Source organism: Urocampus carinirostris, chromosome 4 (genome assembly GCF_059441175.1).
Source record: "Urocampus carinirostris isolate Australia breed hairy pipefish chromosome 4, RoL_Ucar_1.0, whole genome shotgun sequence".
NCBI classification, from domain to species: domain Eukaryota; kingdom Metazoa; phylum Chordata; class Actinopteri; order Syngnathiformes; family Syngnathidae; genus Urocampus; species Urocampus carinirostris.
In genome coordinates, this window is record NC_142352.1 from 9443745 (window position 1) to 9457223 (window position 13479).

General features: G+C 38.5%; 1 protein-coding gene across 2 annotated transcripts in view; it reads left to right on the top strand.

Moving 5' to 3' along the window:
* The window catches only part of LOC148366796 (potassium voltage-gated channel subfamily KQT member 1-like), a 50124-nt gene extending 38819 nt beyond the window's left edge, over nucleotides 1–11305 (top strand). Inside the window, exons 11-16 of one of the 2 annotated variants that reach the window (XR_015850241.1) lie at nucleotides 256–367; nucleotides 5395–5470; nucleotides 6293–6372; nucleotides 6441–7094; nucleotides 8021–8067; nucleotides 8634–8649. Coding sequence is in view for 1 of the 2 variants with exons in the window: in XM_088333598.1 (XP_088189724.1) it covers nucleotides 256–367; nucleotides 5395–5470; nucleotides 7000–7094; nucleotides 8021–8067; nucleotides 8634–8695; nucleotides 10979–11158 (572 nt within the window). In the remaining variant the exon portion in view is untranslated. Of the gene's footprint in view, nucleotides 1–255; nucleotides 368–5394; nucleotides 5471–6292; nucleotides 6373–6440; nucleotides 7095–8020; nucleotides 8068–8633; nucleotides 8696–10978 lie in introns of those variants that run through there. The other variant, XM_088333598.1, reaches the window with a different exon arrangement.
* Nucleotides 11306–13479: the final 2174 nt, after the last annotated feature.

Genomic DNA, 13479 nt, shown 5'->3' on the forward strand with positions numbered 1-13479 from the left:
CCATTAGAGTATTCTTTTTCTTAAATGTCAAATTTGATGTTCCAAATTACACTTTAATTAGAAATGGAACATAAGTGAAAGTGTCTGTTTATTAGCTATAAATGTGTGAGTCATTACCATTTCAAACTGGCAATGTTTGGAAATGAGTCATACCCTGGAGGCTGCCTAACACATTTTCTGATCCCTGAATAAGCAATGCAATCCTATCATATGAAAATTCAGTTTACTGCATGTGAAAATTGTGTATATTTATAGAGACAAGCCCTGGCCTTCTAGAAGTGGATTCCGCCAATGGTCTGAAGAGGAACAGTTTTTCAGAAAACCTAGAGCAAGAGAGTGCAATGGCTGTGCCCACGTCCGTTTCACAGTGAGTTTGTTTCTAGTCACAGATTGCACTTATTCCGAACAATTTCACCCCAAAAAATGTTATTTATGTAGCATTAGCAGCTAGTGTTGCTGATGCTCGCTTTATTGCACATGTCAAACTCATTAACCGCAGTCAGGGGTTCTGTAATCAGGATATCAAAAAATGCAATTGTATTCCGTTACAGTTACATGAAAAAAAAATACAGGTGTATTCGGTTAAAACAAGGATTACTTTGCAGGATTACAATTTTGAACATCGCATCAGAATTTACGAGTAGTGTAAACAATACCAGCTAAAAACCTTTAGCACTGTAAACAAGAAAATATTTCTACTACAACAACTAATAACTAACAAAAGTCAGAAGAGTTAAACAAAGAAATCAGGGACAAAAAGCCATTTTGGCTTTGTTTGCCATCGTGACAACGGATTTTCAGGTTTTTGTTCAGGAACAGTAACATGTTTATATTTTCGGTTCCAGCTCGTTGCTGTCCGTAGGGGGAACTTTTTCGTGTGTTTATTTAGATTTGCCACACAAATGACACCTGGTATTGTCCTATTCTGTTGTGCTTCTCAGATGTCTCTGTCAAATTTAGCTTCTTAATAGGGTGCCCGTATAGATTTGGCCCTTACTTCTGCCTGGCACACAAACAAGATGCAGCCAGGGTTAGGTAGGGTTACTTTAACTGGATTACTTTCAATGACTTTTGAATTACTCCAATAGCAAATATGCTAATAAAAGACAAAAGAAACGAAATATGAATAAAATGATGACTCACAACACGTGGTAAGCTTTCTCTCCTGGCTTTTATCTCTCTTTGATCTCCTGCAAAACTAACATAAAATGCGACAGAAACAAAATGAAAATGAATCCAAAGAGCTTGCCAACATCATTTTTGCCCTTCCATGTATTCCGTTACTCGCCAAGCCTGCACAAAATTTAGTCATTTTATTCATATTTAGTTAATTTGTCTTTTATTAGCATATTTTGTATTGGAGTAATCCAAAAGTAGTTGAAAGTAATCCAGTTAAAGTAACCCTACCCAACCCTGGATGCAGCAGCAGGCCAGGTAGGGAGAGCTCTAAAAGTGTGCTTGTAAATCACACAAACAGGCATAGACCTAGGGTTGCAGAGTGCGCTTTATCTATAAATAGAAGCAGCGCTTTAAGGATATTGGCGGATCCTAGGACAGTAGTATGGATCCAATCCAAGTACTTTCTTAGTATCGATAATATAGATATCTGGATTGGTCTACCCACCCCTAATTGCTATCAAACGACACTATGTAAGAAAAGTGACACTTTTGCGAGGTGAGTGAAACACTTGTACAATGAAAGCCAGAGTCTAATGAGAAGGAATAACTGTTAAGTAACTGCACTGTAATGTAAGCGCCCACACTAATTGAAACAAATGAGGTCTGGAGTTTTGACCCTCGGGACTTCATTCTAAATTGTGAGGTAATGATGCAGAGATAGAATCGCTTGCAGCGTTGTTGAAAAAAAAAAACACTGCTTTGCTGACTACAACGTATGATAAACTAGCTTTGATACTTCCATCAATTTTCTCATTACGTCTGCTAAAATATTTCACATGGTGTAGGTTAATGTTAATGTTTTGTGAGAAAAATCAATGTATTATATGTCGAATTTTAATTTTCTCTTTCAGGGTTTTTCAGGGTTTCTGATCGCAGCACATTTATTAACTTAATGACGACGCAGTTAGGCCCAAAAATGTTTGGAAAGTCACATAGATTTGTTGTTTAAGCTGTACATATAATCACAGCATGAAATATAATTATATGATTAACCAGGGTTGGGTAGGGTTATTTTAACTTGATTACTTTCAGTTACTTTTGGATTACTCCAATACCAAATATTATAATAAAAGACAAAATAAACTAAATATGAATAAAATGACTAAATTTTGTGCAGACTTGGGGAGTAACGGAATCCATGGAACAGCAAAAATGATGTTGGCAAGCTGTTTGGATTTATTTTCATTTTGTTTCTGTCGCATTTTATGTTAGTTTTGCCGGAGATCAAAGATATCAAAGCCAGGAGAGAAAGCTTAAAAGTACACAGTCCAAAAATCACAGCCGGCAAAATGAACGGAAAATGATACCGGTACTTACGGTTTGATCTATCTATCACATAATCTGTGAACCATGGTGGAAGCAGTGAAATACTTGTGCATTGGGCTACTTGTGTTCATTGATGACATTACAACAGATAAAGGAAGCGAGATGAACTCTAAAGTATACAGGGATATACTTTCTGCGTAAATTGGATGGCACTTCACAGTGCAGATGGACAATGACCCAAAGCATACAGTAAAAGCTACCCAGAGTTTATGAGGGTAAAGAAGTGGAATGTCTTGGAATAGCCAAATCAATCTCGAGAGCTCAACCCAATCGAGCATGCATTTCACTTGCTCAAGACGAGGCTGGAGGCAGAAAGACCGGCAAACAAGCAATAACTCAAGGCTGACGCTATAAAGGTCTGGCAAAGCATAGAGGAGGAGGGAACTCTGTGTTTTGCGTTGTCCATGGGTTCCAGACTTCAGGCAGTGATTGCCTAAAAATGATTTGTAACAAAATATTGACAACAAACCCCTAAAATGTGGTGTATTTTTATATAATTTCTTGATTTTCTGTCATATGTGGTTGTTTGATCACTTGAATTAAAAATTAGAGTCTGTTCTTCAATTCCGGTCAAGATATTTGGCATTCCGTCGCCACTGCTTTGGCAAGTAGCGTCTTACCTGTACCTGTCACCAGTTTTTTCTTTAAGTTAGGTGTGTTGGAGGAAAGAACCATCCACGCATTTACTAAATAACTAAACGTACGGCTGTAAACTTGTTATGGATAAAAGAAAATTGGAAGCTTTTAAAGGGATTTATCGGGAAATTAGCCAAGTGTTTAAACCTGAAAAGATATTTCATTTGGAGTCTAATGCGGTTGCATGTAAAGCCCCAATTGTGAAAATTGTGTCCATACAACTATTTTTCAGACCTAACTATGAATCGATCACCTGGACTGATCGAAGTGTGGTCACCACTTTTGTTATTTACATCACAAACACTCATATTTATTGTCAATTTGCAATATTTCCTTGTCAAACCTAAATGTTGAATCAGGATTTATTGGCGTTGTTCTTAATAAATTATACACAGTAAATAAATACATTTTCAATTCCGGCTTGTTATACAAATCACATCATTCAGGCCCTAATCCTCTTTTTGGTTCATCTGGTTTGGAATTTTAAATTGTTTTCAGACGAAGCCAGCGAATTTTAAAAGACGCAAAATCGTTTTTCCACCCTGTGATTCATTTGTTTTCGCAGTCCCAGTGGGAATCAACTGTTAATATTAATGACAGTCGCTAAATGTGCTACAATCTCTTCAAGGCTATTGTACGAATGTAACGGCAGTTTTAATAGTCATATCAAGTCATATCAAATAAATTGATTTACATACAGTTCTAATGGCACTGTGTCAGGACCAGAACGGAAACAGGACCCAATTGTGTTACGTTTTGCGCTAAGTTATATTAAAGGAAAGAGGATTAGCTGCACCCACGATCCGGTGTTCGCTAGGCGCAGAAAGCAAGTCGCTCTCCTACTCGGATTGTGATCCGAACACGGAAGTGGCTCTTCCGTAGCGAGCGATGGCGATGTCAAAGACGGAAAAACAGGTTGATAGCCGGGACAGGAGAGCAAAAACGTGGTAGGGGTCAGCAAAGGGTCATGAGCCAGGACGGGAGAGCAGACGTGGTCGGGATCAAAAACGGGTCGTAAGTCGGGACGGGAGAGCAGACGGGGTAAAGATCAAAACGGTTTGTAGCCAAAGACAGACGGGAGCGGAAACGGGACAGGTGGGAGTCGGGGTCGAAAAAGGCTTGCCTAGTATACACTGAGGTTCACAGACGGACTGACAAAAGGGGACAGATGAGTGGGTTTGAGACAGAGTCTGAGACAGTGGGCCAAAGGAGCGGGCACAGGTGATTCACATCGGTAATCATGAAACACAGCCATTTTTCATTTTTACAAAATCCATTAAGAGTTAAATATTAATATTGAATATTTTTTCTGTAATTATCTTCTTCACATTTGAATTATAAATAGTAAGATAGTGTATTTTTAGTACAAGGGCCTGAAATCCTTAAAAATGTTTGAATTTTAAGTGTTTGTAAATGCTTGAAATTGTTGCCATGTCTCCCAAAAAGACTGCTTAGAATGACACCAAGACTGCTCTATGCTGGCTGTTGTGGAATGTGGATAATAACTAATGATAAGTATGTAGGCTTCTGGTGAAGGTCGTGGGATGACGTTGTTGCAGGAAGTCACAAGCTGATATGCTGGGGAAGCCAGGGCGGACGACCTTCACGAGATATCTTCATTTGTTTTGAGAACAGTATAAAGACCAATGTTGAACGTCTGGAACTTTGAACGTGTCCCAAATGCAATAAAGAGCGTTCCCTTTTTGCCATATCTCCTTTCTGCGTATTTTTTGGGGCGACGCCCAACCACAATCTCTCCAAAAACTGCTGCTGGCATTATTTTGTATGGCACCGTCCAATGAAACACCATCGCCCAAGAGGACAGATGCATACGACACGCAAACAGGGCACTGTGAAATGTGTATTAGTGCAAGGATTACGCATCAATTATGGACATTTATTATGGGCCATGCAGAAAATGAAGGTAGTGTTTCCCAGTGGTAAATTGTAACAACTTACTGCAACTGAAAATGTAAGCGATATTACCATAATTTATTCACACACCTGTATGAGGAAAAATGTGTCTCAAAAACAAGTACACCTGTGTTTTACTCAGTATTTAAGAACAAAGTATACTATTCACACCAGGGTTTTCTTTTAATGGTCATGGAAAAATCTGAAAGTTGGCCTCGAAAGTCCTTAAAAAGTGCTTGAATTTGGCTGTTTATAAACCCTGTGTTTTGAATGTCAGATTTTTATTTTTTTCTAAACATCACCACCTTCATCACAATATTTTTTTAACTGTTTTAACAGACTAACTGGGGCCCACAGACGAGCTATCCAAGTGATCCAGAAAATGCGCTATTTTGTGGCCAAGAGCAAGTTCCAGGTCAGTGTGATGGGGTTGCCATGAAGGACATCTTTATATGAAGGGACAGTGTGTATTATTTAGCGCTTCCTATTAGTGAAAAAAAAAGAAAATTGCTAAAAAAAACATTAAGCTACAATACATAAAAATGCATTTTTTTTTCATACTCATAAACAGGGTTGGGTAGGGTTACTTTAACTGGATTACTTTCAATTACTTTTGGATTACTCCAATATCAAATATGCTAATAAAAGACAAAAGAAACTAAATATGAATCAAATGATGACTCACAACACGTGGTAAGCTTTCTCTCCTGGCTTTGATCTCTTTGATCTCCGGCAAAACTAACATAAAATGCGACAGAAACAAAATGAAAATAAATCCAAACAGCTGCCAACATCATTTTTGCCGTTGTATTCCGTTACTCCCCGAGCCTGCAAAAAAATTTAGTAATTTTATTCATATTTAGTTTCTTTTGTCTTTTATTAGCATATTTGGTATTGGAGTAATCCAAAAGTAATTGAAAGTAATCAAGTTAAAGTAACCCTACCCAACCCTGCTCATAAATTGAGTCTCACCTATAAGTAGCTCACATAATTTTCTGCGACAAGTACCCCGAAACCTCAAAACGCCAGGCAAAAAATGAGAAGTAAAATAATGCATTCTGACCCCTTAAAGCTCCGTAGTTTGTTTTCTTCCTTGTGGTTTAAGCAATCTCTTTTCGTTGCACTACACAATACGACCTCTAGGAGTCAAATATTACACACTGTTCCTTTACCTTATGTTACAACTTCAATGCTTTGTTTTTATAGTAAGGCTAATTATGTTTGTTTTGTAATACAGCACATCCGTGGCACAGTTCTAAGGTCAAGTAATTTAAACCAGCAACGAGCCTTTCTGCACGGAGTTTGCATGTTCTCCTTGTAGGTTTCTTCCCACATTCCAAAAACATGCATGGCAGGTTAATTGATGACCCCTAAATACTCCATAGGTTTGAGTGAGCCTGTCAATGGTATTCTGGGTGCACTGCGACTGGCTAGCAACCAGTTCAGGGTGTCCCCTGACCACCTCCTGAAGATAGCAAGGATGGGCTCCAATACCTGCGACAATACTGAGGATAAGTAGCCCAGATAATGGATGGCTGGATACTTAGTAATGATTAACCTTTAATAATACACATAATTAACACATATACCAACTTTACTAAGCCCGGCCAAGAAAAAATGGACATATTTACATATTATTTATGTTTTTTTTTAGTGATGTTTTTTTAGTAATGTTTTGATACCAAATGCTAAATCTATTGCACCCTGATCATTCTGGAAGGAGGATAACTACTTGTAAAGCCCCTTGTCACTGTTTATTTTCCTCATGTTGAGGTTTTTCAGTTTTTCCCTTGCCCGCATGATGGTTTAAGATCAAGGGATGGTGTAATTGTAACTTGTGCAGTCCTTTGAGACTTCTCGTGATAAAGGTCTATACAAATAAATGTGCCCCGACTTGCCTTGGAATGTTTAAACATGTTTCTGATTGTTTTTTCATCCTGTTAGCAAGCCCGTAAACCTTATGAAGTCCGGGATGTGATTGAGCAATACAGTCACGGTCATCTCAACTTAATGGTGCGGATCAAAGAACTACAGAGGAGGTAAAGCGGTCGGACATCTTTTTTCCATACAGTGGCCTCTCTGCATACGAGCTTTTCTAGTCCTGAGAAATTTGTGATAAGAAATTATCTTGTCCGACATACAAGAGAAATTCCTACTTACGAGCATTTCCAGATGCTTCGGCATGAGGAAGCATCGAGTGCAGATACCAAAGCCGCGGAAGAGTTTATGCAGCGCTTCCCGAATATTTTTATCCCCCGCTGCAAATGTTTAACTGTGAAAAAACTGTGAAAAAACTACCACGTAGGACATTTATCACTGCTGAGGAGAAAAAGCTACCAGGCCACAATCCCATAAGAGATTGTCTAACATTAGCATTGTGTGCTAATGCTAGCGTTGTATCATGCAGCGAACCCACACACATTTAAGACTCATAAAATTAGCCACCGCCAACTTCCTTCACGGTAAGTGCTCATAGTAAATTAGCATTTTATTTCATTAATGTTGTCTTAATTATGTTATCATTTTAATTTAATTTGTTTTTAGTGATCAAGGAGATGTGTTTTATAGCTAATCTGGGTCAACTTGGATGATTTTGGGAGACAGGGATTTGATTAATTCATTTTAACTTACTTTTTAGAGGGAAAATTTGTTCAAGATAGAATAGAATAGAATAGAATAGAATAGGATATACCTTTATTGTCATTGCTACAAAATGGGTTGAACATATTGACAACAAAATTGGACGTGGCACTCCAGGTTCACATTTTACAGTGAGGATAAAAGAAAACAAATAAGATAAAGGAACAAAGAAGATGCGAGCAATTCTAGATACGAGCTCAAACTAGGCATAAATGAATCACTTATGTAGAGGGGCATAGCTTGAAGGTGTTATAATTTCACAAATCATATATTAGTAGAATGGAAAAAAATGAAACTGTCCTTTGTTTTGTTTCTATGTCTCCAGACTTGACCAATCTTTGGGGAAAATAACTTCATCCACGACAGGAGCAGGTAATTCATGACTTGACTTCTGTTATATATAAAATCTGTTGAGACAAAAACCAAGGAGGTAAGATGGGCTTAAAAAATCCGACTCGTATCCTATTAACTTCATTTGAAACCGGGACCCGAAGCATACCTAAAATGTTATGTTTTGTTTGTGAGGACTCGGGAGGAGGAGAAGTTATCCATCATAACAAATTGAAGCATGTCTTTTGTAATGAAATCTAAGTTAAACAAGACTGTATAAAAAATGACATTTACATTAACAGGCAATTTTCTATTGTTGACGGATTTTTTAAGAGTTGATGGGAACATTTTAAGGCTGTCAATCATTTTTCCAACTCAAAAAATGGGCCACAAACCACAGCAGCAATACGTCCTTAAGAATCTAGCGCAGCACTTTGAGATGGAGGGAACAGACAGAGAGACAATGACAGGTGGAGAATACAAACAAAAGCAGCGAGAGAGAAATTCGACCCGAACTTAATGATTGACATTTTAGGCCCGGGCCCGAGATCTTACCTCTGGCAACAAACACAGACTGTATATTGTTCTCAAACTGTTCCTTTTCTCAGATCGAACCAAAGAAAAAGGAAACAACTCAATTGGATCCAGACTCAACAGGATGGAAGACAAGGTAGAATATATCATTGTATTTTTTACATAGATTTGATGTAAATTATTGGATGTACAAACTTGTGGTTGGCGATACTAGGAATCTTGGTAGTATTGAACGATACTAGTCCAATACATAGAATAATTGAAAAAAATAATACAAATAGTTCTATCACAACTGTTTTACAACAAAAGAAAAGAGAAAATAAACAAAAAAAATCAGCAATGTAACAAGCCGTTTTGGCTCTGTTGCCATAGTGACAACAGATTTACAGGTTTTTGTTCAGGAACAGTAACATTTTTGTTGGAGTTTATTATTGATAGGTAAGACAGAAGAGATGAGTTTTGAGTCCTGATTTGAAGATGGACATGGTTGCAGAATTTCAGAGGGCAGGTGGTAATGAGTTCCAGAGCTGGGGGCAGAGCAGCTGAAAGCTGAAATATTGCTACATACATGACAATACATTTAGTGTAAATTGTTAGTGTTAAAACAACAGACCAACCTGTAATGAAAATGTGTGTTTGAATGAGGCTAAGTGAACCATTCTACTTGAACCCATTCACTGATCTAAAAGTTTCAGCTCCCCGCTCCATGACAACACACTGTAGCAATGCTATCCCACACCCCCCTCCAATGGTTCCACTCGTACCTCATTGGCCACACTCAATCAATTCAACTCAAGTGCTTTTCCTCTGACCCCTCTCCAGTCTCCTCAGGTGTGCCCCAGAGCTCTGTCCTGGGGCCCCTCGTCTTTATAAGCAACCTACTCCCCCTAGGCCATATCTGCTGTAAATCCAATATTTCCTTTTACTGCTTCGCCAATGACAGCCAACTTTATTTCCGGCAAACCCAACTTGATACTCCCACCACTCGACCTCAACTCCTGCATTTCTGAAATAAGATAATGGTTCAACTTCCACACTTTCTACCCTCTCTGAATTTGACTCCCTCTATTAATCTGTTGACAATTACTTAGTTATTCCCTTCCCTGTGGTCAAGAGTCTGGGTGTCATCCTCGACAGCACACACTCCTTTAACTCTCATGTAAATGACATCACCCGGTCAGCTTACTTTCACCTGCACTCCATCAACCGTCTCCGGCCCCTTCCTCACCCCCAACACCACTGCCATCTTCGTCCATAGCCTTGTCACCTCACACCTCGATTACTGCAATTCCCTCCTCTACGGTTTACCTTAAAAGTTTCTCCCTAAACCTCAGCTACAGCTCCATTACTCTGCTGCACATATCATCAACATCATGTCACCCCTGTCCTTCAGCAACTCCACTGGCTCCCAATCAACCATAGAATCAACTATAAAATCCTCCTCTACACCTACATGGTGGCCATTCACAACCTTTCCCCCGCTCTCCTACTTCTCCGACCTCCTTCACATTGCCATGCCATCCCACACCCTCAGATCAACCTCCTCCCTCCGTCTCGCTATACCTGCTACCCGTCTCAACTCAATGGGGAGCAGAGCTTTCAGCTGCTCTGCCCCCCAGCTCTGGAACTCGTTGCCGCCTGACCTCCGGAATTCCGCCAACCTGCCCACCTTCAAAAGCAAACTTAAAACTCATCTTTTAGACTTTTAATTTTTTTTTTTGTATTTTATTACTTGCTTGTTTTATTCTTGCTTTATTGTTGTTTGTTACTATCAGGGTTGGGTAGGATTACTTTAACTTGATTTCTTTCAATTACTTTTGGATTACTCCAATACCAAATATGCTAATAAAAGACAAAATAAACTAAATATGAATAAAATGATGACTCACAACACGTGGTAAGCTTTCTCTCCTGGCTTTGATCTCTTTGATGTCCGCAAAACTAATATAAAATGTGACAGAAACAAAATGAAAATAAATCCAAACAGCTTGCCAACATAATTTTTGCCGTTCCATGTATTCCGTCACTCCCCAAGCCTGCACAAAATTAAGTAATTTTTTTCATATTTAGTGTCTTTGGTCTTTTATTAGCATATTTGTATTGGAGTAATTCAAAAGTAATTGAAAGTAATGAAGTTAAAGTAACCCTACCCAACCCTGGTTACTATATGTACAGCGACCCTGGGTGTCTAGAAAGGTGCTTTGAAGTACACTGTAGTATTATTAATAAATATTCTTTGGATTAAACCCATTGGAAATAAATAAATGAAATAATAGCAATAAGCTTCAATACTTAAATGAATGAAGTGCTGACCTTCTCCCACTTATTCGTGAAGGCATCAATTTGCCTCTCATTTTTGGCTTCTGGAAAGGGTCGGTGCAAAAATCTCAAATTTGTGTGCTATGCTTACTTTTCATAGCTCACACACATGGAGGTGATGCTAAACCGCATAGCCAGCGCTCTCAGTATTCCGCCGGACCAGAAGGAAGCCACTGGAGGCACGCTTGAGGGGAGTGTGAACCCGCAGCAGAGTCACCCAAGCCGCGAAAGTCTCCCGAGCTATGAGCAACTGTCTATGAAATTGGACCACAGGGACTGATTTTTCTATCAATGTTTTGTAATTCAACTAACATTTATGACTTTGTATGTATCCATTTTGATGTTCAGTAAAGGACAGCCTTTTGCGGCTCGGCTCACTAAAACGACTTTTCACATTTAGTTGTTGTATTAAATGATGTATTACTAATGATGATGTTACTAGCTCGGAATACTCATAGTCCAAACCTAAGGTATAAACTTTAGCTGGAAACCTTAAAAAGGCTTTAAAACCATAATAATGAGCCTGAACCCCAGTTGGAAACCCTAGCTGGACACTACCAAAAGAACAATTCAGATTTTTTGTGTACCATACAAATTTCCTTTGCTGTTCAGTCGTATACGAATTCCAGCTCTTTTAAGAGAATCGACTCTTTCGGCTCAGCTCACTAAAAAGAGCTGGCTCTAACCACTATTTTTTTTTTTATTAACTGATATATTTCCAATAATTATATAACATTATGCACAAAACTAATTAATCTATCTAAACATTTTAAAAATGTACACAGTTGTACTTTAGGCTTCTGGCAACTTTAGCTAGGTTTCGTGTCAAGGCACTCCTAATAATACTAACTAAATTTATAATCATCTGCTTTTGTTAACAAGTGACTCTGGAGCTTTATGGAGCCATGCAGCTCTTTGGCACACCCTAGTGGCTCCCTGGCACTTTTTCAACAAACCATTGCCCTAACAACCTCGCCCAAGTTGAATGCCCAGCAACGCCAGGCCCAGCAACCACAGGCCATTATGCTGTATATATTATATATATATAAGTGGAATTTTAACTAATTCAGACTTTGGTTTGTTAAGCACCTTTAACACAGGATACCTGAAAAACACACGACAAAACTAAATTTAATCCCCAAATATTTCCTTTTCAGTGCATTAACAAGCCATGAAATAAAACATTTGGCTTTTTTGTACGTCACAAATTTTACGTGAAACAGGATCTTTGAAAATAAACAAAAGAAAATATTATTTTGAAATATTTACAGAGCTACATAAAAAATCATGAAATCCAAGACAAACAGCTTTGATCACACTTAAGTTAAACCAAAATAAGGAATCTCTGGAGAAAAAAAAATGCTAAACGGCAAAATATAAATTAAAACTCATTACTGTTTTAAAGACACTAAAAACTACAAAAAGTTTTAACCATTTGCAATTCTACTTTTAACCAAGTTAGACTGAAACAACATGGAAAAAACACACAAAAATATGAAGAAATATTTATGAAAATAAAAAGAAAATAACGAGCAGTCTAATGAAAATTTAGAAACACCAAGTGCCTCTAATTTGAAGGAATGTTTCATGTTCCTCTGTCAGTGGTGAACAGCCATTAATTCATACAAATGAAACCAAATTTGACTCCCTTTCCTTCTTTGACTCATTTCTTATTTCCCTTCTTGAGTCGAGGCAGTTTTTTTGGCAGGGTAAAATAAATCCTTCGAAATTTTGCTTGTCTCCGTATGCCCTGTGTTTGGCTGGCAAGCAGTCCTGGGTATACCACATTACTGCTTGATGAAAGCTGGGATACACTCCAGCTACCCCGCATCCCTCAGGAGAATAAGTAGTTAGGAAATGAATTGATAAAATCATGTGCTAATTTCAGGCTTGGATACACCAATCTAAAATGATCCGACGCTGGTTTGCTAGCTAACAGCCAATCAGGTATCAATATCTGGAATAAAAGAACTCCAAAGCTCTGTCAGGACAGCCCTGGTTGTACAAACCAATGAGAACATGAAGACCAAATACATTCTCACCTTCGAAATCCACTTGGTGTGCTCTGGTCATAATAACTTGGCCTGATTGGTTATTTGTTCGTCAGTGTGTTTTACAAGGACTGGATTTTCTTTGATTTCAAAAACCTTAATATCAAACACTAGTCTTAGTGTTAAACCCTAGATCAGGGGTGGCAAACCCGGTCCTCAAGACCCGCATGTCCTTGGAGTTTCTCTGCTCAAATACTGGTGAGTCCAATCACCTGGGTCCTTATCAAGCTCTCACACAGCTTACTAACAAGCTTAAAATTTGCATCACCTGAGTTGGAGAAGAGAAACCTCCAAAACATGCAGGACATGCAGCTCTTGAGGACCATGTTGGCCACCCCTGGCCTAGATGCAAACCAGAGAAAGGCTTTGAAATCCCAATAATGACCCCAAACCCTTGTTTGGAAACTTAGAAATAGTTTATAACCCTTATATCAAGACCAAACCTTAGTTCAAAAACATAGCTGGAAACACGAGCTGAATACATTAGAAAGGCTTTGAAACCCTGTTATGCTGCCTGAACCTTGGTTGGAAACCTTGGCTAGAAACTTTT